The sequence below is a fragment of the Cinclus cinclus genome, chromosome Z (genome assembly GCF_963662255.1).
Source record: "Cinclus cinclus chromosome Z, bCinCin1.1, whole genome shotgun sequence".
NCBI classification, from domain to species: domain Eukaryota; kingdom Metazoa; phylum Chordata; class Aves; order Passeriformes; family Cinclidae; genus Cinclus; species Cinclus cinclus.
Window position 1 is genome coordinate 302827 of NC_085084.1, and position 27321 is coordinate 330147.

A 27321-nucleotide genomic window follows, 5' to 3' on the forward strand; every position below is an offset into this window, starting at 1 on the left:
AGCCCTTTTTCCAGGACTCCCACTTGAGCTCACATCTCCCGGACACTCCAGTAACAAGGTGAAGAACTCAGTGCTGCAAAACACAGGAGTGAGACATTCTCCCTGAGCTTTTATGGCACTGAGGGCACCCAGCAGTGCTGGAGGAGCCTCCCACAGCCAGACTGACCTTTGCCCCTGCCATAACAGCAGGCACCTGTAAACCTCCTGCACAGAGGAAACCCCCTTCACCAGGCAAACCCAGACTTCTTCCCAGGGCAAGAGGGCCAAAGCCAGGCTGGCCATTGTACCAGAGCATCACCAGCACAGCCCTGAGGGAAGTCCTGCCCAAACTGCCAGATGGAGAGCGGTGAAAATGAAGCAACTATTAATAACTTGGTTGTATGGTTTCCGGTATATTTGTTTCCTTGCCTAATTATAGGTGACTCAAGGTTCACTGCCCAACTGCATGGCCATCACTTCCCACAAGATCTTCAGTTCCCTGCACCTTCACGAGATTTTAAGAGTTTGGGCTGAAATTTTCCACATCATGTATATGATGCAGACTATGGTTTGCCTTTTGGGGGTTCTGTTTGCTTGTTTGTCTTAGAAAAAGCTTTGGTTACAACTAGTCCTTTCTTAATGATGTAACAATTGTAGAATCACAGAATCACATATCCTAAGTTGGAAGAGATCCACGAGGGTCAGCAAAGCCCCACTCCTGACAATCACTGGTGTAATTCTAAGACAACTCTTTTTCACAGTAGGCTTGTTTCAAAACACTGCTTTGACCATTTTTGCCTTAAGAACTTCATGTTTTTGGGCTCAGGGACTCCTCCAGGTGGCACATCTACCTTTCCCCACAGAAAGCTGTGTACGTGCTTGAGGACACTGTGAACTGCTTGTTCCTGTATGATCTGTGGACATTAGACCACTGGATGCTCAAACCCTCAAATTCTCATATAAATTGAGCAGCATCTTGTATTCCACCTCCTAGTTCTGGCCAGCCCAGCTGTGTGCTGGCTTCATAAGGTCAGTGAGGAGTGTTTCAGCCTGGTCTGAACGGGGAACCCTTTAGCCTAGGCTTTGGCCTCCCAGGCGAGGAAGCAAGGTTCAGCAGCCAAGAGAATTTAGGTCCTTCCCAAAACATGCGACTGTAATACTCTGAGCACATAGTGCAACCTGTCTGCCCAGTGACAAGCTCCACCACAGGAGCAGCCAAAGAGGCTTTCAGATACATATCTTGCCTACTGTGTGTGGGGAATTCAACTAAACAGACACACTATTTGCATCCTCCATCTTGTCCTAGACTCATAGAATCATTTAGGCTGAAAAATGACCCTTAATAGCACTGAGTAGAGAAAACTCCTCCCCTCACCTAGTTACAGCACTGCCATATGAAACCCTGCCACTTGTCTGGACCACCCTGCTCCTATTGTGTGCAATACCTGGACAGGCTTGGTCACCTTGAACAAATCAGCAATTTTTGCTAATTCCATCACTGAAATAAGTAGCAGCTCAACTGGATGCTACTCAACAGGATGTCGAACTAGTTATCTACTACATATGTTTGCAATGGAATTAGCTCAAATTGCAATGTTTAAAAATTGCTCCAGGTACATCATCATCATGATCATGGCATTCCTGTGCTGGCAGAGGTCTTTACTACCCTGCTTCCATCAGTGCAGAAGAGGTGGCAGCCCTGTGCCCCCCGTGCCTCTACTAGAGCAGCAGCCATCACAGGCTGGCTTTCCACTGCCCTGGTGAAGGGCAGAGAGCTTTCATCCCCAGTGATGCACTGCCCTGGGCCTGCTTTGCCTAGGCATAGTGTGTCCTTGCAGAGCTGACACAGTGTCCTGCTCCTGCAGTGTCCCCAGGGACGTGCTTCTGCAGCTTCTACAGCAGAGACCAGCTACCCCAAAGCACACACAGGTGTACACCTCACAGAGCAGCTCTCACGTGGACACATTACCACCTCAGAAGGCTCCTCTCTGTCCAGAAAACACAATGCATGCCAACTTTTGGGCTTCACAATCAGCACAGACAGCAATAATCCAGAGATCTCTGGTGACAAGGGTCACAGGTTGTGCCCAAATGTCTCAACATGCCACCATGGGCTGCCCTCCCACAGCTCTGAGTGATGGGCAGGAGCTCTCCTGGAAGGCACCTGCTCAGACTAAGGCAGGAGGAATGAGGACAGGCTGAGATTAACTGCACACTGTTAACCACAATTCCTTCCCTGTTTGCCCTCCAGAAGGGAAAAGTGAGGGAGGAGGCAGTGGGATGTGTGGTGACCTTGCGGCTAACATTGCTGCATCTGTCCTGTCTGTTGGCACTGGCAGTGCTCCAGCTGTCACACTTGCAGGCAGCTCACCTTGGGCTGCTTTTAGTGGATATTGTCCTGCTGTGGCTACACAGTCTGTGTTACCCTAGCCAAGCCTTGCAGGAGACACCTGGGGCCTGGCCCCATCCCCAGCCAGCTGCCCCTGAAGGCCCTGCAGATCAGCCATTGGCTCCACAAATGCCCAGGGGAGCAGTGGCCAAGCTCTTCAGGGCACTGCAGGGGTCAGACTTCACATGCCACGGGCTGTGTAACACCAGAGGCAGGTGTGTTTGTCCAGCTGTGTCTGCCTGAGCTGCTGTTCCACCTGGGGATGCAGACCACATAGCCCTGGGGGCTGTCAGTCCTGAACATCCACAGGAATGGTATCAGCAGAGAGGAGAACCTGAGAGCTCCCTTTGCCTTCCTGAACTCCCAGCATCACTCTCCTGGTCTACCCATCCTGGGAGTGAGAGAAGCAGCCTCTGCTGGGATCCTCTTCCCATACACAAGCACTGTAAAGACCACCAAGAAGGAGCAGAGTGCTGGGAGCAGGTTCTGGAGTTGCATGGATTGGGGCACATGGCTTACATCCCCAGCCTGAGCAGAGCATCGTTCACTCCCTGGGGTCTTTTGGAGGATCCCCAACTTCAGCCCCTCCATCCCCACCCCTCTGATCAATGCCAGCTCCTGGCAGAGGCTGTGTCACCCATCAGGGTGGGAGGGCTAGTCAGGGTCTGTCCTCCCACAGCCACAGCTCCTGGCCTTGCCAGGGCCCAGTGACAAAGTGAGGGCTGATGTGGGGCTCTGGAAACAGAACTGGTCTTCACCCTGCTGCCGAAGCAACGGTGGGGTAAGACAGTAAACTAGTTGGGCTGGATTTAACTGGAAATTCTCATGCACCAAAGGAAGGTCATCCATCATAGATCTTCAAAAAGCAGATGTACACCTACTAGGAGTCAGCTATGTGGGATTTGTTCCTGCAGATGGATTGATGATATTTGCCCAGATTTGTGACAAAACAGGGTAAAATCTCTGCTGATGCTCTTCTCAAAGTGAGAGCAATGTGAACAATTGTGAATCCCTGGAAGACAGGCAGTGAAAGAGCTTGGTGAGTCACCTCAGGGTGACAAACAAAGCTGAGACACAGCCAGAGTGACTCTGGGGCTGGTAGCCGGACCCTCTCCAAAGAGTGGGCACACAGCAAGATGAAGAGGGGAGAATGGGTGCTGCATGCTGAGGCCATGCAGACCCCTTGAGCACTGCTGGGGGACCACAGAGCAATGGCAGTACACAGAAGCAGAGAGAGGGGCTGCACTGGCTCTGTGTCACCTCCACAGGTCCCATCCCTCCCTCCCTGGCTGGCAGAGATCAGGGAAAGGCACCCAGGTAGGAGCCACACAGGTGTAAAGGGCTGGAAGCCCTGCTGGCCCAGGCTGCATGGGCTGCCTGAGCTCCCCAAGAGATGGAAAGCACTACCTGTAAGCACCTTCTTGAAGAGAAGAAATTTGACAGAGGGGGCTGTTGGGTGCAGCAGACACACTGAGAGCATGACCCAGCCTTTCAGGCCAAGGCTAAGTCAGCCTGAAGCAGAAGTCTGTTCATAGGCACCCAGCAGGAGCAGTCAATTTCTCACCAAAGACTGCAGTTGCCACATGTCTCAGGTTGGCTGTGCACACCTCTCCACACCTTGCACCACAGAGCCATGCTCCAAGACTCCCTGGATAATCTGCTCTGCAAGCACATAAAATTTCATCATCTGAGACAGAAAACTTGTCGGAAAGGCAATGGTAGAAAACACCGAAATCTTGGTGGTAAAATAACTGGACAGGAATATGATACAGCTATGTTTGCTAGTGAGGATATTTACCAGCCTAATGTCATCACTCCTTCCCATTGCCTCAAACCCTCCCAGTAAACGGAGAGACAGGCACCATGTCTCCAGCTGGCACAGACTGACTCTGCTCCAGATCTATGCTAATACCCTTGTTTACATATGGCCTGACATACTCTTAGTGCTAACAAGTAAATAGAAGCCTGTGGCTCGATTTACTATGCAATTACACTTGCAAAATAAGAAGGAAAAAATAAGCTCGTATTAAGCACTGATACATACATTTTATTCAAGCACAAGTGGCACATGACAATGTGGATTTGCCCTTTGAGATGTCAGAGTTTAATGAAGTAGGAGAAATCCAGCAGAGAGTAGAACAGGACTTAGATTTCTCCTTATGAGGATTAACTTCATGCCCCTGTTTAGAAAAACAAACATTTTGTGCAGTAAATGAAAGTTGTCCTCCAGCTCAGGATAGCCTTTTACCATCACTGCCAGATTACTTTGTCCTCTGCTGGCCTGCTCCTGACCATACACCTATCTGCAGCTGGACCTGAACGCCCTTGGGTCACAAGGTTCCAATGTCCTGGAAGTGACTGACCTCTGCATATATAAGGTCCAGGCTGTCTTTCTTTCACAGAAAAAATAATACACACTCATATCTATGTTTTTTCTGGTGAATGAGACCTGCAGCCTTGTGGAGGGCACTGGAGGGTTGCCTGTGGCTGTACAGTGGATCACTGTCTCTCATGCTCACAGTGAAAGGCTGTCCTGTCCGTTGTTTCCTGGGCAAAATGTGCAAGACAGTGATTTAGCCACAGCCCCGGGGCACTGCCTAAGCATCACTGAAACTACTTGGCTTTAGTTAATTTCCCAGCAGAGACTTATTCATAGACTTGGTGTGAGACTGTCTGTAGCAGCAGAACAGAGGTACTGCACGCAGATCATCCTTCTCTGCCCTCAAGGGCAGGGACCCCCAGGTATCTGCTCAAAGGGCTCTGAAGCTGGATGCAGCCTGGCGAGGCCCACAGACCTGGTGGACATTGTCCAGCTGGAAAACTGGATGCTGCATTACCCAGTCAGATTGGTGTTCAGGCCAGCAGCTGAACAGAGGAAGAGAAATATTCATCCTGTGCATTACAACAATCCTGGGGGGAAAAGTGACTTTCCTGGGACATCTCCTCTTTGTGCTTCCATGAGACTTCCCTTGGAAGTCCTGCTCAACCCTTAATTTCAGAAATTTAGGGTGCAGAAATTCCTACAGAAAGTGGAAAATATCCCATCACCTTCCAAATGAACAGGAGAGCTATGGAGGGTGATATGCACCTGGGACTGGTGAACATCCCATGCTAGAGGTACTTGTCTGTCAACACAAGAAACCACAGCAGACTTTCCACCGACTATGACAGACTTTTCATTGTGGCTGCAGACAATCTCAGAGCCCATGAACTCCAGCCCCTGCAGTGGCCATGTGGCCAGTCCTTGCAGCACTGGCACCACTGCCACCAGCCATTTGGACTGGCTGCAGCTAGTGGCTTGTACACCACAAGCTTCTGATAGCATGGAAAGCAAGGTGGGGAAGAGAAGCAAGCAAGGACTGATGACACAGCTGCATAACTCATTGTTTAGGGAAATTCAGCTAAAAATAGTACATGGGCTGGTTTGGTTTTACATGAGGAAAAATCAGACTTTTGGCATCTCTCCTGATTTGACTGCAAACTAGAAATCTGGGGGAGCAGCATGTTACCCTGCTGATGCTTGTGCGCTCTTGCCACATTTCCAGGCATGGTGAGCAGAGATCCAGGACACCCCTCTGCACAGCCTTAGGGACCGTTTGGACAAACTCTCAGAACTCCAGCAGGAAGGTCTATCATGCAGAAGCCAACATCCTCCTGCTCCAATCTTCTATCTACCACAGAATGGGGTCACAGGACAATTCAGGTGCAAGGAACCTCATGAACCCTCTAAATAATCCTCTGCTCACATAGGGTGAGTTATGAGACCAGACCAACATGCTCTGCTCTTTACTCCTGTTCTTGGGGAGCCCCTAACAATGGGGACTCCATTATATTGGTCTCATTTAGCACCAATATTCATTGCAGCTGCAGTGTAAAATCCTTGAGACCAGCTGAGAGCAGAGGGTGGACCAGCTGATTTATTTTCAGGCAGGTGACTTTCCTTCTCTTCCTTTTGTATTTGTGATCAACCCAATGAAATCAAGAAATCTGGAGTCCTGGGTGGATCCTCTGTCATGCCCTTCTTCTTCTCTCTCCATGAACATTATGTTTAGGCATAATCATCCGCCCATAAGGCACTGCCATTCTTACATTTTAATTAACACAGAATAACAAACTTGTAAAGTCTGAGCAGATTTGATTTGTAACATGTTGATACATTTGGCACCAGAAAGTGGGTCACTGATTATATTCCCTCTATGCATCTGGTACTTGTTGTTCACTTCCTGCTCCCATGCCAGGAACACAGGTGCTAAAAATTGAGCACTATTGCTCTGGATTTATACTGCATTCAGTGCACAATGTCTTAAACTTATCTTTCACCCTCTGATAGTGCTACTAAGCAGGATTATTACTTTTTAAGGTTGTGCCTTTTCCCAGTAACCCCCCAAAAGGAACAAAGTCTTCCCAACAGATCCATGCATAAGTGAAGGGATGAAACAGAGAATTTAATCATAATGCTTGTGCATGGCTTTCAGACTGACATCTGTACATTAAGAATATGTAAAAGTGCCAATTTCATGCTCTGACAGCTTATTTCGCATTGATGGGGGATAATGGGGAAAATGCCATGGGAATGCCAAATGTCACCACATTACATAATGCAAAGTATTCACACATTGTCTCTTGGGCCATCACTGATGGTTCCTTAAGGGAAATTTTCCCCTATAAGAGAGAAACAGCGACTGGGTCCTGTCATAAGAAAATCTAAATCATTAAGTTAAAGCTAAGAACTATTGGCAGTGCAGCATCAAATCTTCAAGCACAGAGTCTTTTCTGGCTTTGAATTGTCCTTTCACTTCTGTCAAAGATGAAATACACATACATTCATTTCAGAAACTGCAGATAAGCCCTAAATGGTTTCCCATGGATGATCTGAACATTCTTACTACCCCCACCCTCTTTTAAATAATTTATTTTCTGAAATTGTGGATGTTCAGAAAGGTAGCCTCTTCCCTTAATCCCAGGACCCTCAACCCAGACATGACAGAAGTGTTGTTCTGTAGCAGAGGCTGCCTCAGGAGTGAGAGGAGCACAGGACAATTATCTCCTCTCTGCATCAGAGGAGTGATGTTACAGGTTTTGCCCTTAAAATGCTGGGGATTCTTATCTAATGTAATTCGAAGAGAGGCAGAACACTCTTGCAGTTATTTTGCTCATTTAGTGAGACAATTAAAGTGATCGAGGAAAGGAGCTATTTTCTCTGACAAGGGTCAATATGTTGTAAATCTGTCCTCCAGCAGCCATGCCATACCCAATGGCACTGTCAGTGCTTTTATGCAGTGCCTGAGCAGGTACCAGCTCTGCCAGAGAAGGCAGGTGGGCACAAAGGACACACTGCTGTGACACCAGTGCACGACATCCTTGGTCCCTAATCTGTGTCCCTGTCACCCTCCACAGAGACTCCATGCTACTCCCCTACACAGCTCCATCTTTACCCTCTTTTCTCCACCTCCCGCTGAATTCCAGCTGCCTCCCACTCCCGGCAGCTCTTCATCAAGTTCTATATGCCCATACCCTTTGCTCTCTGCCCAGTTTCACCCTGGCTCTTCCGACTGTCAGCTTTGGTGGCTTTGACTTTACAGAGTCCTTCCCCTCCCTCGGTGGAGTGCCCCCCACTCCCCGCATGCTCTCCTGGTCCTCCATTGACTCACGCGGCTGAAATTGTAATTAACAAGCTTTGAAGCACTGTAGAGCCGGCTCTAAGGACCTAAATAATTACACTCCCTCCTCTCTCCCGCTGCTTGGTTTGAAGCAGCAAAGTGGAGCACTGGGAGGAGGAGGAGCGGATCAGGTGGGGGGTGGGAATTTAATTAACTTCTGGAGCGTTCCTGTTTCTGCTGCAGACAGCTGAGGATGGGCTGTGGCTCGGAAGGTTGCACAGGTCCAAACACCCTGTGGTGACTGATGAACCTCTGGTCTGTGCCCAGAAGGAGTAGCTTTGGGAGCTGTGCATCCCTTCCACACTGTGAGGAAGGGAGACCCTGTCAGGTCACGGCACCTGAGGTCTGCCTGAGCTCCACACTGATGATTTTCAAACCTTTTCACTTGTAAAGTCCATTTAAAGTGCCATTCCTGTGACATGGGCAAGGCAATTTGCTGCTGATGAAATGGGAGGCAAGGTGGGAAAATATTATCTGCAGAGGCAAACGTCAGTGACCTCCTCCCTGTCCTGGTTCAGCTGCTCCTCATCTCGTGCCCCATCTCTGCCCTGCCTCTCCTGGCCGTCTTGCCCTCTTCCTGAACTGTTTCAGCCCTCCTGCAGCTGCCACCTCTCCAGTTCCTCATGGTTGCATGGGAGGCCAGTGCAGAGAATCCTGCGTGCTCCTGCCTAGTAGAGTGGGGCAGGTCCATCTTTGATCTTCAAGGAGGATGAGTGGTTCATCACCTCAAAGTTTATGTCTTTACTGGATCAGGACAGACCAAAAGGGAGTTCATGTGCACAGACACACAATACCAAAAAAAAAAAAAAAAACCCAAAAAAAAACCAAAAAAAACCCATGAGTTGCAGCTTCCAGATCAAAAAAATATGATTGTCAGGAAAGAGTTTATGCAAGTCAAAGACAACTCCCCTGGGCAGAGATGACCAGAAGCAAGTACAGCTCACTTGATTCAACAAGGTAGAAAAAGTGTTTGACAAGACTGCATAATTAGGGTCCTAAAAAGAAGATAGTTGACCACATTGATTTAATTAACCTCCTTTTATGCCTACATTTTTCAATCATATCCACATGTTGCTCCACAGTGGAAGAAATATCACCCAATTGTCCCGGTGTCCTGAGATTTTCCTCAGCTACACTGTTGGACAGGACATCACTTTCCAGTTTTGATTTCTACTAGGAATGTTGGGGAAAGCAGCATATCTCACAAGCCTTTTCATCTCATAGGGTTGGTGACTAGCAAAGTTAGAGCAACAGGAGCCAGCACCCCGACACAGAGACTTTATTCATGTGCAATACTGCTGAGGCATATTCTGTGTGTTTTTTGGTGCTGTTTACCCCTTTAGAAGGGACTTAGAAAGACGCTTTGGAAAGAATCAAATGGAAAACATTCTTTCGGGGCCCTTGCTGATGGCTGCTGTCCCCAGCGTCAGAGCCGCCGAGGGCTCTCGGAGCTGGGAGACCAGCGGAGGCTGAAGATGCTCGGGGAGTAGCGCCGGGCTAGCAGAAAGACCGCGCATTCTGGGGTGCCACCTGCCGGCACCTGGACCGCGAACTGACAGGTGACATCCCGGGAAAACGTCCCTCCTCCTTCCCTTTCCTTTTTTGAGCACACACAGGTTTTGGTGGAAAGAACGACGGTCTTCACCCGTCTCCTGCAATCCGCGAGGCTACAGGAGACACAGCTCTCTCCCCAAGCATCTGGGGCTGCCGAAAAGCCACCCGTCCCTGCATCACGCGTGGGTTTGCCCGCAGGACCCGGCGAGCCCGCTCCTTCCTGCTGGCTCCGTGCAGCCGTTTGGGGTCCCGGGCCAGGGCAGGGGCAGGGAAGGCTTTGCGGGGCTGTGGAGGATGGGTGCTCCTTTCCCTGCTCTGGCAGGGCTCCTGGTAGCTCTGAGCAGCCGGTCAGACCCCCGGACCCCGCGCCCCTCCCGGCAGCGGCTGCGGATGGAGCCTGCACTCGCAAGAGACCTCCAGCTCCGGCACACGGGGTCTGCTAGCAGCAGACGAAGTTTTCTCAAACTGTTGCCTGCAGCCTTGCGGCCCGGTTCTGGGCTGCAGGAAGATGCCTCCTGCAGGAACAGGCTCCTGAACGTCTCAGAAAGCTCTGGAGGAAGAGGACATTCTCCGGGAAGGGAGTGAAGCCCCTCAGCTGAACTGAGCACAACCGGGGATGTTGCTCAGCACTCACAACGGGGTGCCAAGGGAGTGACAGCTCCTCATCTCCTGACCACGTGTGAGCACCGGGACTCGGGCTGTGTGTCAAGCTCCTCTTCCCTCAAGGAATCACTGGCTCACCAAAGATAGCACGTTCAGGGGAGCAGGGCAACAGTTTGGGCTGGGCTGCGGTGCACAGCAGGTGAAGTTTGTCACGCCTACCATGAAAGCAAAGAAGCAAAGCAGCAGCCCGACTCAACTGGCTTGAAACACAAAGGGGTGCAAGGGTGGAAATGCCAGGAACTGAGTGAGGATCACTCCTGAGTCCCGTGGCACTGAATGCACCTCTGTCTACTCCTCTGCAGCAGCAAAAGGCTCTGCAGCAAGGCCAGGCTGGAGCCGTGCCACTCCCATCCAGGGTGGAGTGAGTGATGTCCACTGAGCTGTGGTGGCCCTGGGGCAGCGTGGGAGACAGTCCCTTAGGACAGGTGATGGGCAAGGGGTGGCTCAGAGGCAGTTGCTGACGTTTTGCTATGATGCCCACCCCAAAGAACTTCCTTTCAGGGGCAAATATAAGAATGGGTTCTTGCAAGTATAAAGTACCACCATAATCCATGCTAAATCCAAATGCTCTCGTCTTTCTCCTGTTGTTTCTATAAATAGAGAATTTTATTCCCTGGAAATGCTCTGGGGAAATGTACCTGACCTGAGGTCCTTCTCCAAATGCATATTTTACACAATTTCAGTAGCTGTGCAGTGGGGGCTGATGGGGCAGGGCCTGGTGGCCACTGCCCACCCCATAACCACTGCCAGGAGAGGGCAATCCCATCCCCAGGCACCAGCCTGGCGATGGGGACAAGCCAAGGCCATGGCAGGATGGCAGTCCGCAGAGAGGGACCAGGGTCAGTAATTTGGGAAACTGAGGTCAGACACAGGCATGGTTCCAGACAGTTGCATAACATTCTGCAGTTCCAGCTCATCTTTTAATCATCTTACCAGCATATCTTTTACAGCAATTAAGTGTCTGATATATCTGAGTAGCTTTCATAACATCCAGAAGCATTAAAAGCAGTTTTGTTTTGAAAGGTGCCATGATAAGATCAGAGCGAAGTACCTAAGGCCAGTACCAGGAGTCACAGTTATGTCAGGTTCCACTCACTCTCTCCCAGAAGATAAAACCTTCCTACTTATGAGTTTTGTTCACTTCTTCCCTGACCTAGAGCCTGGAGGATCAAGCAAACACATTCTCCCTTCCAAGCGGCAGTTTTGCAGCCCACACCTATCTGCCTGTGCTAGTGTTTGCAGAGGCAAATCAGAGTCACAATTACATACCAGTATTGTTGGAAATATAAAAGTACTAGCACGGCATTAAGGAAAAACCCAAAGTCTGAAAGGCCTATAAAAAGTGAGGTGGAAAATGAAAGATCTGTGTTCAGTGGTGTGCACAGGCAGCCCTGCTGGCTTCAGTGGAGCAGGGCAGCATGGTGGTGCAGCTCTGTGGTTGTAGGGCACACCACCGTCCCTGCAGCAGCAGATGCAGCTGGAAGCTCCCCCAGCTCCCTGCATCTTCTCACCCATCCCTGCTCCTTGGAGGCTCTGCCTGACCCCCTGCTGCTACGTGCTGCAGGTCACCCCACCTGTCACACTCAAAAAGCAGAAGCATATCACACATGTACCCTATATTACATAGATGTAGCACCCTACATGACTCCATTTGGCAGTATTAAACAGGATGTCTGTTTACATGGGCAAGAGCTCCTCTCTGCTGTGTGCACATCTTTTTGTGTGGCGGTCCCAGAGCTTGCCGGGGGGCTGGGCCCCTGCTCAGAGGATCTGTGTCTGGAGGAGCAGTGCCTGGAGGGAGGCAGCTGTCCCTGATAAACAGGCACAGACCAGCAAGAGCAATCAGAACCAGCTGCAAAGCCGTGCTGGTAGGCAAGTGGGTCAGGAAGTGCAGGGCCTAGCACCTCAGAGGTGGATGGATAGTGGAGACACTGGAATTTCTGCAAGGGCCCTAGTGAGTGACGGTGAGGCTGGGCTGCTGGGGACACTGGGCTGGCATGGCTGCTGGACACAACAGCCCAGCGAGGATGGCCAGGCCTCCCTGGGGCCTGATGTATGTATGCACCTGTACGTACCTGCACATTCGGGCACATGTCCATGTGACCCTCTTAGGGCTGCAGCGTCTCTGCTATGGAGATGGGCTGAGAAAGCTGGGGATATCCAGCTGCAGAAAAAAAGGCTCCGGGGAGACTTTAGAGTCCCTTCCAACGTCCACAGGGAATCCAAGAGGACTGGAGAGGGACTTCGGACAGGGATTGTAGTGACATAACAAGAGGAAGGGATTCTCACTGCCAGAGGGCAGGATTAGATGGGATATTGGGCAGAAATTCCTCCCCAGGTAGGCGGCAGGTCCTGGCACAGTGTGCCCAGGGAAGCCGTGGCTGCCCCTGGACCCCTGGAATTGTCCAAGGCCAGGCTGGACCAGGCTTGAAGAAACCCAGTCTAGTGGCAGCTGTCCCTGTCCGTGCCATGGGGTGAGACTGGATGAAATTTAAAATCCTTTCCCATCCCGTCTCTTCTCGGATCACGCTACCCGCGGTGCCCGGCGCGGCGCGGGCTCTGTCCGCGCCGCACATGGAGATGCGGTCCCCTTGCAGGACGGCGCTACCGGCAGGGCGCAGACCACACCACAAAGCGTGCGAGAGTCTGGAAAGCCCCGCTCCAGCGCATTTTACCGATTTTCGATAAATTCTCCCCAAAGCCGCCCTGTCCCCTAGGGGCCGGGCCCGGGGCTGGGGGAGGGGGCCTCTGTGGGGCGGGGCCCCGGCACGAGGCGCGGGGCGGAGCCGGAAGCACGTGGCCGGACGACTGGGCCAGGCCGCCTCCACTTCCGGTCCGGCGGGTCCCGGCACGGCCGGAGCGAACACCGGCACTTGAGGGAGTCCTGGAGCTGAGCACCGGCACGGGGTGAGTGCGGGAGTTGGTCAGTCAGTTCGTCCGTCTCGGAACCGAGTACTGATACCGACTGCATTCCTGTATCGGTAGTGGGTGAGTATCGTCCGTGACTACCGACGGCCGACCTCACCGGGCTCCGGCACCTTCCGGCCCGACCAGGACCCCGTCCTCCACGGCGGACCTCACACCCCAAGGTCCCGGCCCTGTTTTCCCCCCTGTCCCGTGGCCGCTTCTACGCCCCAGTCGCGGCTGCGCAACCGGGTTCGCCCCGCGGTCCGGCCCCGGTGTCCGTGATCCTAGCCCAGCCTCCGACCGTGGCGTGTCCCGGTTCCTCCGGCAGCCCCGGGAACGAGGCCTGGTCCACAGCGGCCCTGGCGTTCCGGTGGAGGACTGCGTGTGCCCGGGTCCGCGCTCCGTGTGCTCCCTCGGCCGCCGCCGGTGCTCGGGCTGCGCATCCCTTTCCCTCGGGATTTCCATTCCTGACTTGTTCCTACTCACCAGACTAAATCCAGCCCTAGGAAAAGCATGTTACTCTTAAATATGATTCGGAAAATGCCTGTGGGGAGGAAAAAATCTTCTGAAAGGCTTGAAATGAACGTGAAATGTTTTGTTATTTTCCAGGGTTTGGGTGCAGAAGAGCTATTCCCGTGATCTCTTGACAGTATTGCTGCCACTAGAGAGATGCTGTCCTCCTCTTCTCCAAAGCTTTGCTTCTCTCTTTGCAGCTCATTTAAAGAAAGTCCAGAACAGTTGTGTTTCCTCAAACAGCAAATGGGACCAGGATGAGGGCAGAGGCTGCTCCCAGCCCACCTCCTGACACTTTTCCATGTTCCTCTGCAAGGGTTTCTTCACTCCAGATGGGGCAGGCACAGGATGGCAGCAGTCTCACCTGGGCAGGATGAGGGTTGTGCCTTTCCCACCTGCTTTGAGAACCACATGGTTGGCCCTGTGAGGCACAGCCAGATTGGAATCACATTGGGTACGGGAACAAAGCAGGGGAAGAAAAACAGTCTCCTGACACTGGCTTCTGTTAATAAATATATCTTTGGGTAGGTTTTTATGAATGCATTTAGGTTTGACATTTTCATACCTTTCCAGATGTGATTTTCATTGCAGTCACGAGCTTCATAATGATAATTTTCTCATGGAATCCAAGCATTGCAGGGTACAAAAGCAGCTACAGTAGCTGAAGTGAAAGGTTCCATTCACATGCTCTGGAATGTTTAAGTTCCAGATGCTCTGTGCCCTTGTAGTGTCTCAGCAGTCTGAAGCACCAGGCAGTTTATATATCACAAATACAACTAAATTTGAATCTGACAAAAAGTCTGGCTCCTACTGTCCTGGTATCTGACCCTCTGTTCTGATAGGTAGTATGGCAATTTTCTTGAAAGAGCTTTCTTTTTAATTTTGTTATTGCTGTCTGTAACAGCCTGACAGTAGGGTTGTGTTTTGTCTTCAAGGCAGTGGAGAGCGTGTTTGCTTCTCTATTCTCAATGCAGCCATTATCAAAAAGGGTTAGGTTTGACTGTGGAAGTCAAGCAGAGAATGAGATAAATGAGGAAGTATTTGGAATTCAGTGATGATTTGTGCACAGTACATTTGTCCGAAAAGTCATGTGCAAGAGAAGAGGTAATCTCTGTGGTTTAGTTTTTGTTTGAAATGTTAAAGAAATCTCAGTATTTGAAGTTAAGGACGATGAGCTCTGGAGGCTGTTAGAAGTTGAGAAAGCAAGAGCAGCAGAAGTGGTGGAGTTAAGCAGTGGAAAGGAGGGATTGGCAGGAGAGCAGGGATGACATGGGAAGGACTGGCCTGAGCTTCTTACTTCAGAGTCCCTTCTGCAGATGGGTGAGACCTGAGCAAACCAAGTCCCCTTTGAGATTTTGGCTGAGGTGGTCCAAGTACCTTTTTTGGTATTTCTTGTTTGTTGGCCTTGCTTTTCCTCCCTGCTTCGAGTTATCAGTGGCACCTTGCTTTTGACTGCTTGCTGCTGCATCAGATGTGGCATGTCAGGTTTTTATTGGGCCAGATGAAAACTGCTGGCAAGCAGCATTTGAAAATTATCCCTGGCATTGCCAGCTGCAGCCATTTGCAGTTTTCTTTGGAAATGGTTAGAAGGAGCTGAGACGTCTGAATTTTTAATTTTAACATTGGTAACCCTTTACTTGACTTGGCCTCACTTAGGGGCTACCCGAGAGGCAGTCAGGTGCTTTGGAGGAAGGCTGTGCTTTGGGTTCAGGTAGGAGTGGGATTCCTCTTGATAAAGGGATGGGGTTCTGCTGTTGACAGGGGTTTGAAGTCTGGGGATTTTTTAGAAGTTCCAAAGTAGGGTGTGTCAGTGTGTTGTTGCTCCCTGCAGGTGGTCTTTGCAGGGATAGTATTTTTAATGTGTTCTTCACACTCATGTGTGAGGCAAGATAGGTGTGGCACTTACAGGTGGGGAGAACAGTGACCCTAGGCATCTTTTCCAGCCGAAACCTTTCTGTGATTCTATGGAGAAGAAGGTTTCCCCGTAGTCTAAACTTTTTATTGGCAAAAGGAAATCTGAAGTTGCAGACAGGTCTTTCTCTGAGTTCCCTGTATGAACTGAGTGAGAGACTGCTTCAGCTTGACAATCTGAAAAACAGCAAGACACTGTCGAGCTCCTCTTCCCTTTTCTTGAGGCTATGTTTGTGTTTGCTTTGATGTCAGATATCTGACATGGCTGTTTCCTGAGAGGAGAGGCATGGCTGTGGACTGAGTGTGAGAACAGTGGGCAACAAGTCTTCAGATTACGTTGTGTGCTGATTTTGGATGTTTCTTGTTTCCTAGTGGCCTGGTGTACATGCTGAGCAAGAGGAAGAGCCCTTCATTATCCCAGTCACATGTGGACCTGAGAGGAGGAGGAGCTGTTGTTTTACCTTCTGAGAAGCATGGATCAAAGTGAGTGTAGTGCTTGCTGCCTGTTTGTGCTGTTGTCTGCATTGTCAAGTGTCCATGAGTCAGCTCCCTGGACTCTTGAGTGACATTAGTGTTGTTCAACTGCAAGTTTTTAGCATCAGGTCACTGCTGACTGTGTGTGACTGTGCTGCTGGGTGACAGAAGGGGAGGAAGGAATACTTGGATTCAGTTGGCTTTTGGAGTATCACTCAAAACACAGCATCTTCAGGAGGGTTTGTTACTTTCCTACATTACTGAAGATGTCTTTTCACACCTCATAAACACTTGGTAATATTGTGAATGTGCTTGATTGGAGCTCTGTTCTCTCTGTGTGGGTAGGAACAGGCTGCAACCTGTTGGAAACTGGGACCCCGTGTGAAGTTGACAAAAAGATTGAAGTTTGTGGCTTTCATTTGTTCTGTCAGATGTTTTTCTAAATACAGCCATTCAGGTTCTGTTGTTTTACTTTTTCTTCCTTTCTGCAGTATCTAAGGCTAGGTAGTGGTGTACAGGAGGTCTATTGTGTCTACTACCACCTTGTTCTTTCATATATTTTGCATATTAGGTGTTATGATTACTTAGGAACCTGGGTAAGAGAGGAGAGCCTTTACGCTAGGAACCTTTGGGTTCTTTAAATACCATCATCACACAAGATGCTTCTGTACAAAGCTCACAGATCTGAATTTTTGTATTTGTGTGCAACTAAGTGGATTTAAACAGTACCATGCAACTCTTCTTCCCCTGCCAAAAGGCTGAACTCCATTTGACAGTTTTCTGTCAGATGTCTAGGAAGAGCTGGATGACTTCCATGGGAGTAACTGTAATGCAGAAATACAGATTTAGTGGAAGTGTTCCATTTCCTATACTCCATGCATCATGTGGTCATGAACACCAAGTAAGGTAGTCTCTGAAGCAGGCAGGGTGACTTTAGAACATCCCTGTATTACCTGTCTGGCAAGGGAGCAGGCTGTGAGCTCTGAGCACACTCACCCTCAGGCTGGCATCACAGGATAGCTTCAGTGGGAAGGAGCCTCTGGCAATTTCAGCTGTGACTTACAGCACAGTGCCCTTATGAGGGCTGCACCGAGCTGAGGCTTGAACGTCCTCAGAATGGAGGTTTCACAGCCTTGTTGGGCAACAGAGTTACATTTAAATGGAATTCCCGATATTTTGTTATTTTCTGTCCATTTCCTTTCAAGTTCTTGCTGGGCCATACTGTGCGGGTTCTGTCTTGTTTACCTCCTCCCACCTTAGGTGCTTGTGACCATGGATAAATCCTTCTGGGCTTTCCCTTCTGGTGCACTAGCAGTCCTAGCTTGACCTTCTACAGCAAATGTTCTAATCCCTTAATGGTTTTAGTGGGTCTTTGCTGCACTTGCTTCAGTACTGGAGAGCCCAGGTGTACACAGCACTCTGGGTGTGGTCCCTGAGCGTCCAGATGACCTCCCTCTCTTCTTGAAATTGCTCAGTGGATGCCACTTTCAGAAGATGAAGTAGTTGGACTGAAGTAGTAGTTATGGTTAACACAAATGCATCTTTAGTAGCTTGTGCTGTTGCACATTTGAGTACAGGTGGCTGTTAGATCTGCTCAGTTTGATATTCTGTGTGCTGAGCTCTGCAGCTCACCTGAGCAATCTCAAGAAGACCAAAGGTATTCTTTGAAGGCTTATTTTGGACATATGGCCATTCTGATGTAACCATTTGATTTTTTGTAGACTCAGACTCTTCACTTTCCAGAATGTTCACCGGGTATGATGATCCTGAGAATACTGAAATGTATGAAGATGAACTTTATCCCGAGGAGTCATCCAGTGAGGAGAGTGTTGACAGTGAGGTAGAGTTCCATCTCTATAGCCAGATCCACTATTCCCAGGATCTTGGAGAAATCAGCACATTGGAAATGGATGAAGACGCTGATGTTGGAGAAGTCTTGAGTCAAAGTTCAGGTCTAACTGAGGAACAGGATGAAGATGAGAAGCTCACTGAGCTCACTGATGGTGGTACTCAGCTTTCAGATGAGCCTGAGGTCATCGTGCTGTCTGACACACCAGATGAAGACAGCATCTATGAAAGCAAGGCCAAGGGGTCAGGATGCTCTTCAGCTCAAGGTAAAACACACACGTACCCAGTGTCATCCACACCAAACCACACCAAAGCTGCGGGGCATGGTGTCCTGTGTCCCCCTGGCTCTGGTGTGGGCACACCAGGGAAGAAGAGAAGCAGCCCTGGTGAGAGACCTACCCCAGGGTGTCCTGCTGCACCCCAAGCCATCCACGACGTGTTGGTGATAGACAACAGCTCAGAGGAGGAGAGCTTCATCTCTGACAGTGATCACGTTGAGAGCTGGATGCTCCTGGGAGCTGGTGCTGATGACAGGGATGGAGACATCATGTTGAACCTTGAGGGCTGTGCCACTCCTGTCAGCCAAGGTTAGTACTTTTTTAGTGGCTTGCTTGTTCCTGCATGGGGACAGCAATTTGTCTGCAGTGTCAGTGATATCAGTACTTGAAAGATGAACAGAAAGCTAATGAGTGCATGGCATTGGATGCAAGGCTGTGGTAAATGAAATGGTTATTATTTGTACCATTTCAATACCTTTATTTCAGCAGCATGACATGTGGAGGGAAAAACAGCATTTTTCCTCATAGAAATTTAGAAGTAATATCAAAGTGATTTGTAACTGTGAACTTTTCAACCTTGCTATGTATTTTGTGTTTCTAAGAGCATATAAGAAGTTGCTGTGTGCCAGTAGCATCCTTTCCAGAGGACAGGGATGAGCTGTAACAGGAAGGAGGAGGCAAGGGGTGGAGGGGAGCCCTGAGCATTTCCCCTGCCTGGATTCAGCAGGTGACTGCCCCCTCAGAACTCTTGACAGTTTGGGTTGTTCATCTGGAGCTGATTGACTCTTCTCACGTGGATTCTGCACTGAATCCAGAGAGTTTTCCCCCAACCACTAAAGTCTGACATTCTGGTGTTTTGAAAACATTCTTCTTTCCACATTACAGCAAAGAAGGTCCATAAATTTGGTCGGTGTGACAGGTTTTAGGCAAGTGTGTATAATACACACTGTGTCACCAGCAACTGCGAGCTCTGCTGGATGATTAGCCAGGATTTTTCCTTGCTCACTGGTTTCCTGGAGCTCAAAGGCCATTACTGGGAGCAGCGTCCCCCCCCCAAGTCGAGGGAACCCATGATCCAGACAAAGGCTGGAGAAAGAAATAAAAAAGATAAGTTTATAAATAAAGTAAAATAGACCATACTTTGAAAAAGTTAAAAAACTTTGTGTGGCATAACTTTATTTGGTGCACATGTAAATGAGGAGGTTTTGCATGGAATGGAGCACTCTGTGACCCTGATCTGCAGGCTGACATCAGCAGAGTTTTTTGTCAGAGTGTCTATAAACAGTGCTGCTGTTCACACACTGCTGCTGCACTGTTTGAGAGAGAAGAGCTGAGGAACAGGCTTCGCCTTCTTCATTGGTGAAACACGTGTTTCAGGACCATAAATGTTTGATAACCTTCTGCTGGAACTGTGTGTGTTTTTGCACAGCTTAGCACAGTTTGTGGCTATTCAGACTTACACGTAAAGCTCTCTGTCACTGCGTCAGAGGCTCTAATGAGCACACTGTGTTTGGAATTAATGTTGTTTTTTCCTCCTTATAAATCTTTTAAATGTTTCTAGGAATTGCCTTGCAGGTGTGCCAGTGCTGACTGAGGGGCTGTTCAAAATCAAGTGGTAGTTTGGTACCAGGGGGCAGTTTTTGCTAAGTTATGTCATGTTTTTGTGACAAATACTGTAATGTCTCTGGTTCATATGAATGTTGGCAATAAGCAAGCCACGTACAGAGCAGACAACAGGAGTAGAATTGCCCTGCACTGTATGAATGGGTCAGAGCTAAAATTGTTTCATAGAGTGTAGGCAATAGGAACAGTTTTTGAGATGTTTTAGTGGGAAGTCAAAGGCAGTCCTGTGAGGTCATAAATACACCTGCTTTTCACCCACTCTGGGTTTGTACTCAGTAGTAGGCCAGAACCTTCTCCAAACTGCTCCAGATTCTGGTGGATGAAATTCAAGCAGCTGTGGTGCACAAAAATTTGGTTCAGCTGCTCCTTCTCTAATCACACTGATCCTCAGGCAAAGACATAGGCTTAGAATAAATTGTGTTGTAGATATGTGTGAGTAATGAAAAACCAAAATAATATCAAAGGAGTTGTAGGGAAAGAGAAGCCATAAATGTTCCTAATGTACAGTAGCTGTAATTTTTTTACTGAGCTTGTATCTCTGATCCTATAGACAATAATATGTGAGTTGTCTAATGGAAGGTGTCCTTGCCTATGGCAAGGGTATGGATCTCTAAGGTCTCTTGGAACCAAAACCATTCTGGGAATATGGGGTTCCATAAACGACTGCTAAAACATGATTATAAACAATTTCAGTTCAAATAAATGTATTTTAAATGTATGTATATTGGCAAATTATCCTGTCAGAGATATTATCTGTTCATTCACTTAAAATATTTTGAGACATGCACAGTTCTGTTTTCAGGGTTTCTAGAGAATGTGATGGGTGTTTTGGTGACAGCATTGTATATAAATTACAGTTTTAGGGCCTGTGGTATCAGTAGGGATGGCCATACCATGTAAGAACTCAGGAAGCCTTGCCTTTCCCTTCTCCCCTGGAGCTGCCTGTGGCTGTACATTAGCCAGGCCTCCTGTGACAGTGTTGTGGTGTGGCTAGTGTCCAGTTTGCTTCCCATGGGAAAGGGAACTGGAACATGAGCAGTCCTGTGACTGTGAGAGCAGCCTGTTGTGTCAGGGTTTGATGAGTCTGTTTTCACCTCTGAGTCCCTGAATAGAGATGCTGAGCTTCCACTGTTCAGAAACAATTCCTTGAGGGAGGGAATTGAGCATATCTCCTTATTCTGTTCAGTGCCCCACACCTTGCTTGCCCAACCTGCTCTTGTCTAACAACTTTCTGATTTTAATATTCCCTGTAAACAGATAATGCTGTCCTGATACCTCTAGTGCAGAGTCTTTCCCCTGTGCAGCTCGCCAGCTCCAATTTCCAGCATTTGTCATTTGGGAGAGAGATGTTGTTGGGCTGTGGCATGTGAGCCCTGGGTGCTGGTGGCAGATCAAGGTTTTCCTTTTGGTCCTCAGCTGCCATCCTTCAGGTTTGTGGCTGGTCCACAGTACCAGTGTTCCCTACACAGATGGGAGTCTTCCCTCCCTCTCTGTCCTGCTTCTTTCCCTATGGTTTTAGGTGCATTTCAGTTTTTGGTTTTGCTTGTCTAGTACTTTACAAAGCCACAGTATATTTTTGCCTATATTTCTATAAAATTCCTGGTTTCTCTGCCAAAAGGCAGGACCTGGTACCTGTGTGTTCCCACCTGTCACTGTTCTTTGTGGTTTTCCCGGTGTGACTGTCAGGAAACTGCCTGATGATGCTGCTGGTTGCTGTGCTTACAGGTCTACCTTCTTCACAGGGTGTTTCAAAAATGGGTAATTCAGCAAATCTAGGTCTTTGGTATAATCTACACTTTTTTTTTTTTAAGAGTCCATAATAAAGTGCACAGAAAAATCATTGCAAACTGTGCCATGCACTAATGCAGAGAATTCATTTTCAGTGTCAGAGTTTCCATTTCTTTGGAGGAGAGTTCTCCCCTCCCACCCCTTCTCTCAGCTTTGCAGTAAGAGTTTATATGATAAGAACGTTAATCTCCTGTAGTGGGAAGTCTTTCATCCATTTCTTCATTAAAACCTTCCTTTTAACATATTTGTTCTCCCATGAATAGCTGTTTTTTTTTTTTTTTTTTTTTGGAAAGACTGCTTTCAGAGCTGCAGCATTGATGTCCGGCCACTAAGGGGTACAAAAAGCAATTTATCTTCTCCCTGTTATATCCTTTGCCCGCCTGGCCCCTTTTTCAGACACTGGGTGTGAGTATGATTGCACTCTGGGCTTGGCAAGTTTGTGGTGTGTGTGGCTGCTTCTGATTCCAAAGAACACTTGTAAAATGAAAAAGAGAAAAGAAGAGAAGCATGTTTGAACATTAAGTGAATGAAAACATAACAATACACCTAAAATGGAAAAGAAAATTATTTTGAAAGCATTTAGTTTTTGTCTCTTCCCTTAAAATAATGCAGGAAGGAGTCTTCTATTTAGTGGCAGTAACTGCAACTTATGGGATCAGAATGGAAATAGCAGTCTCTGATAAATTTGACTCATTGTTTTATCTCTGTCAAAAAGAAAATGCCCTTTGTGGACTATCAGTGTTTGAAATGGCTTCTTCTAGACATTGGACTTAAATTTATCTTAACTGTGTGGCACTGCAGAAGCTGCTCAAAAATCTGACCACATCTGTATTTCTTTGTGTTCTGTTATTCAAATCCCTAGGTCTATTTCTAAATGATGAAAAGGTGTAAGCTTATTTCTAAAATAACAACAAAACACAATGAGTTGTGCTTTGCATCTTTTCCCTGACAGCTGCTTTTGAATGTGACCTTTGCATGATACAGTTTGTTTTTGTTCTGGAGTCTTGTGATTTGTAGCAACAACTTATTTTTCTCCTACAAAAATGGCTACCATAAATTTTTCGTTTTGCTAGGCTAGAGAAGAGCTCTCTAAAGAGTTACATTTCCCTCTGCTTATTGGATACCCAAGTTGTGGAATCACTGGGTTTAATCTCAAGCAAAGTTGCTTTCTGAAGGATTTCTAGGTAAAAAATTTCTTTAGCAATCAACATGTTTTTGTTGTTAACACCTAGATGTATTACCATGACTGTGTAGAGGTGTGTGCCATGTCTCTTAAAAGCAGCAGGGCTCCCTGGTGTGATCCATGTCCCAGCCCCAGCGTCACCCAAACCCCAAAGCAGGGATTTGTGCCCTGGTAGCTTTCTGGTGATTTGTCTGGCTGCAGCAGGCTGCTCCTCTGGTGGCCACCCGTGGTGGCCATGGCTGTGCCCCTGCTCGGGGGAGGGGGGTGGCCTCAGCCTCCCGTGGCACTGCCTGGAGCACAGCATCTCCTCCAGACAGGCCCAGTGTGGCACCGGGATCCTCTCAGGCCAGCTGATGGAAAAGCACACAGCAGAGATGTCTTGCTCTGAAATCATTGTTTCTTTGGAAGCAGCCTGTGCTGGGAGCTGTGTTGGTGTGGGCTGGTCAGGCGTGCTCATGGGGCAGTGCCAGCCATGGGTGCAGCCAGGCAGGGCACAGAGGGGCTGCCAGAGGAGGCTGGGGGCTGTGGTGTGCCTGTCCCACACCACCAGGGAGCTCCTGCTCTGGTTCCCCCTGCCCAGCACAGCCAGGGATTCCCCTTGGGGGATGGACAGGGCATTGCTGGGTCGTACCTCTGCATGGGGGCTGGAGTCCAGACCTCATCTGTTTGTGGGTGTGCCGCAACCCCTTTATGGGCCTGTTTCCCCCAGAGCTGCACTCTGCTGAGCATGGTGATTTGGGGGGCCTTCCTGTGATTTGGGGGGTTTTCTCCTCACGTATGTTTGCTGGAACCCTGCCGCCATGGAAATGCAGTAGGAGTGGTTTGTGCATGAATTCCTGCAGCAGAATGCACCCTGGAGCAGGAGTCAGCAGTGGGAATCCACCTACCCCTTGGAAGAGACAGCACATGCATATGGATATTTTGATTAAAGAAAAAAATCTTAATCTTTTTCACCGTGTAATGTGGATGCACTCGAATCTCTTGATTATTTAAGAAAAAAATTAATAAAACTAATAAAGTTCCTTTGCAAATCCAAAGAGATCAAGGCTAAGCACATCCTGCAACCTGAGCAGCCCCTTGTATCTGTTCAGATTCCGTCACTCTTGTGGACCTGGCTCTCATTTAAATTTCCTATGGCTTGGGATTGCTGACTAGGTTTTCTGCAAGAGTGCCCATGCTTACATGGTCATATATTCTGTGTGACTTTTTTCACATTTCCCACCTTTTTTTTTTTTTCTCTGTTCAGACAATAGTTGTAAGGGGATTCTCTCCCCCTCTTACGAGTTGGATCTTTCTTCCTTGTCCCTGTTTCTTTGGATTTCTTACAGGCAGTAGCAAACTCTCATACTGCAACTGAATTTTTGAACACTGGTGAGAAACTGATTTAATCCTTTTGAAGGAGAAGTTCTAGGTGTTTAAGCAGTTAAAAGGTGCAGTAGAGACAATGCTGGATACAAACGACATAGGGTAAAAGTACACTTTCAGCTGAGCAGCCAGGTGTAGGTGCCAGGTACAGGGGGACAGAAATCTGACCCTGTGCCCTGCCACACCACTGCAGTGATGCTGATCATGAGGCAGCGGTGTGTGGTCACTCCTTTCACTTCAAACCTGCAGGAAATGCAGAAGCAGCTCCTCAGCTGCTGCAGCACTTGTGCCTGTTCAAGTGCACACATGGCTGTGACACAAGGCAAGGCCTGAGATGCTGGCTGTGGTGGCCTTGATGTTCTGTTAATAATTGGTTGTCGAGTTTTTTGTGGGTTTGGGTCTTTAAAGAAACAAGAGCAGTTCTTGGTTGCTGAAGAGTTGTTTATTGCATGAATACATCAGTCTTGAAGGCAAAGAGTTCAGAATATTAAAGTACATGCTAAAAGCTTTCTGGCAGAGAGTCCTTGGCAGAAGCAGCAGCAGCAGTAGTTCTACACCTTTCTTCTTCATTCTCTTCTTTTCTTTTTCTTTTCTTCTTCTGTATCTCTCACTAAAATACCAGGGATTTTATTCATAAATCATCCAATCAGCTAAAAACACAATTCTAAAACATTTTTCTTACACTTATTAGGGCTCAGTTCTAAAGTACAAAAGTAGTGTCAGTCTTTACACATAATTTATGCGCGTAGTTTTATCTATTCACATAAAAGGTTCTATCTGTTTTATTTAGAAATGCAAGCAATGTTCTGTTATGTTTTTGTTATGTCTGGAGCTAGGTTACTGAACTTTAAACTAGGCTTTTGGGCTTTTAACTTTCTTAAGGCACTCAAACTATATTCTTATTTACTTAAAACTAAAATTTCTACTTCCTGTCTGTGTGGCTTAATATATTTAAATTTCTTTAAAGGCTTTAATTCAATCTCTGCATTCTTTTCTCTCTCTGAGGGACTCAGAGAGTTTTCTATTTTACACACTCCACAAATTGTTATTTGCACATTTCATGTTGGTGAGTGCTGTGTGTCTGCTGTGAGTGTGTCCCACATGGATCAGCCCCACTGAGAGCTCTGATCACTCTGGGAACACACTGGTGAGTGTGGGTGCACACTCCAGCTCCTCTGCTGAGGGTCCCCAGTTCCCTGCAGCCTTTCCCACCAGCATGGCAGTTTTTGTAGTCGTGGAGTTGGGGTTCAAGCTGTTTTTTCATAAGTGTCAGTTTTTAGCAGTGGTAAGGTTTCCCACATACCAGGCTCAGTCTCTTCCTTGCCATGGTGGTGGTGTTTGATGGCTTTTCCTCTAAAGCTTTTGCCAGTGTCTCTGAATTCACATAATATGTGACATTCCCAGCTATCCAGAATATGTCCTGTCAGACAATGACATTAGCAGCGAGGAAAGGAGGAAATTCAAGCTCTCTGGACTTTTGTTTGATGGATGTGGATCACCAAGAGTAACATGTGTCCCTTGCTCTGCTGAGAGCCAGGTGTCAGAACGATCTGCGGAGGTGCTTCTTGCACCAGTTTGGTGCATTTTGGCATGGGTTTGGTGTATTATTCTTTCATCAGTTTGGTGCTAGTTCTGCACGTTCCTTTGCTGCCTTTGCAGAGACTCAGGTGTGACGAGGTGGTTGGTGTTCCTTTGTTCACACTTTTGAAGTGGGAAGGTAAGGAATGCCCTCAGAGAGTCTGAGGAGGCCCTTTGGAGACAGCAGATTCCAGTGACAGTCACAAAAGCACCTCTTTGCCCTAAGTGGGCAGATTTCTCTGCTCTTGGCTGTGGTGGTGGTGTGCCTGTCCTTACTCTGAGCCCCTGAGGCACCAGGAACAGCCCAGCATCCTCAGGACAAATCTTCCTCCATCAACTCCTTTAAAACCTCAGCAGCCAGGCAGTGAGGGGGGAGCACGGGGGGAAGCTGCCAGATGCTCTTTTCGGTCTCTTTTTGAACCTCTCTGTGCATGGTGGAGCAGCAGAGCTGCTGTACCCTGCTGATCGTCCCTGCCTCATGCTGCACTGCCCTTACAAGGTAAGACACCAAGCCTGACACTGTGCCTGGTGCTTTTAAAACTTTACCTGCAGAGCCTGGGGCATCCTCCCTGCCCCTGGAGGCTCGCTGGAGGTGCGGGGCTGGCTCCACATGAGCTTGTAGACACACACACACACGTGTGAGCAGGGGCACACGGATGTGCTTCTGTGTGTGTTTATAGGTGACCGGGTGTGTGGATCTGTGGCATTTCCACCTGCATTATGTTCCCGTGGCATATTGTAGCAAAGAAGCCTAAAAGGGGACAAGTTGTCCACTTTGAACAGAAATTTCAGGGTGTTCCTTAACACACCCATGGGGGCAACAGCATTGCCAGCCCTGGAGACAGAGGCTTGAGCCCAGCACCAAACTGAGCTGTCCTCTGGCTCCCCAGGACACAGGCAAAGCTGGCATCGTTTGTACTTCAGGCTGAATGGGTGTGTGCTGAGGGAGTCCTCATTGGATTTTTAATTGTTATAAGTTTGTTTTGGTGTAAAAGAACACAGAAAATATCCCTGACAGAAATCTGTGTCAGCAGCTGGAGTAGAGGGACAATTTTGGCATCGGTGATGTGTGTGTATCTCACGTGGTGGATCTGTGGTATGTGTTTGTGTGACTGAGATTTCCAGATAGCAAGTCCAAGTGTTTAAACTTTTGCTAAAAACCCTTCTGTTAGAAACAAGGCCTAAAAGCTGAGCTTTGGTCACTCACTCGTGATTTTTGTGATAGGGGATTTTTTTAATTTTGAGGAGCAGCTTCGTGCAGGTGAAACAGTGCCATTTGTGCTGTCATTTCCCTAAAAATGGAGTGATTTAGTGGTGGCTGAAGGTCACGGTCTTTTGTGTTTTGCTGTGGTTTCTCTTACAGGATGTGGGGAGTGGGCCCCACAGGCTGCTGGGGCCAAGGCCATCAGTCCCTGTCACGGCACCTGGAGGCAGCAGGGAGCCACTGGCTGCTCCCTGGGGCCAGAAGGGACCTGAAAAAACATCTTGTTCCATCTCCTTGCCATGGGCAGCAGCAGCAGTCCAGGCTGCTCAGTTATATATAGTTCAATCTTTTGTTGGGCCAGCCTTGCGCTGCTAGTGAAGGAAAATAGTTATTTTGTAAGACAA

At 48.4% G+C, this 27321-nt stretch overlaps 1 protein-coding gene across 1 annotated transcript in view; it reads left to right on the forward strand.

The window, feature by feature from the left end:
* Positions 1 to 16033: 16033 nt before the first annotated feature.
* Positions 16034 to 27321, forward strand: part of ZCCHC7 (zinc finger CCHC-type containing 7) — an 83661-nt gene continuing 72373 nt past the window's right edge. Inside the window, exons 1-2 of the mRNA XM_062513368.1 lie at positions 16034 to 16059; positions 17772 to 18485. Of these exons, the coding sequence (XP_062369352.1) occupies positions 16050 to 16059; positions 17772 to 18485 (724 nt within the window). The 5' untranslated portion in view covers positions 16034 to 16049. The remainder of the gene's footprint in view (positions 16060 to 17771; positions 18486 to 27321) is intronic.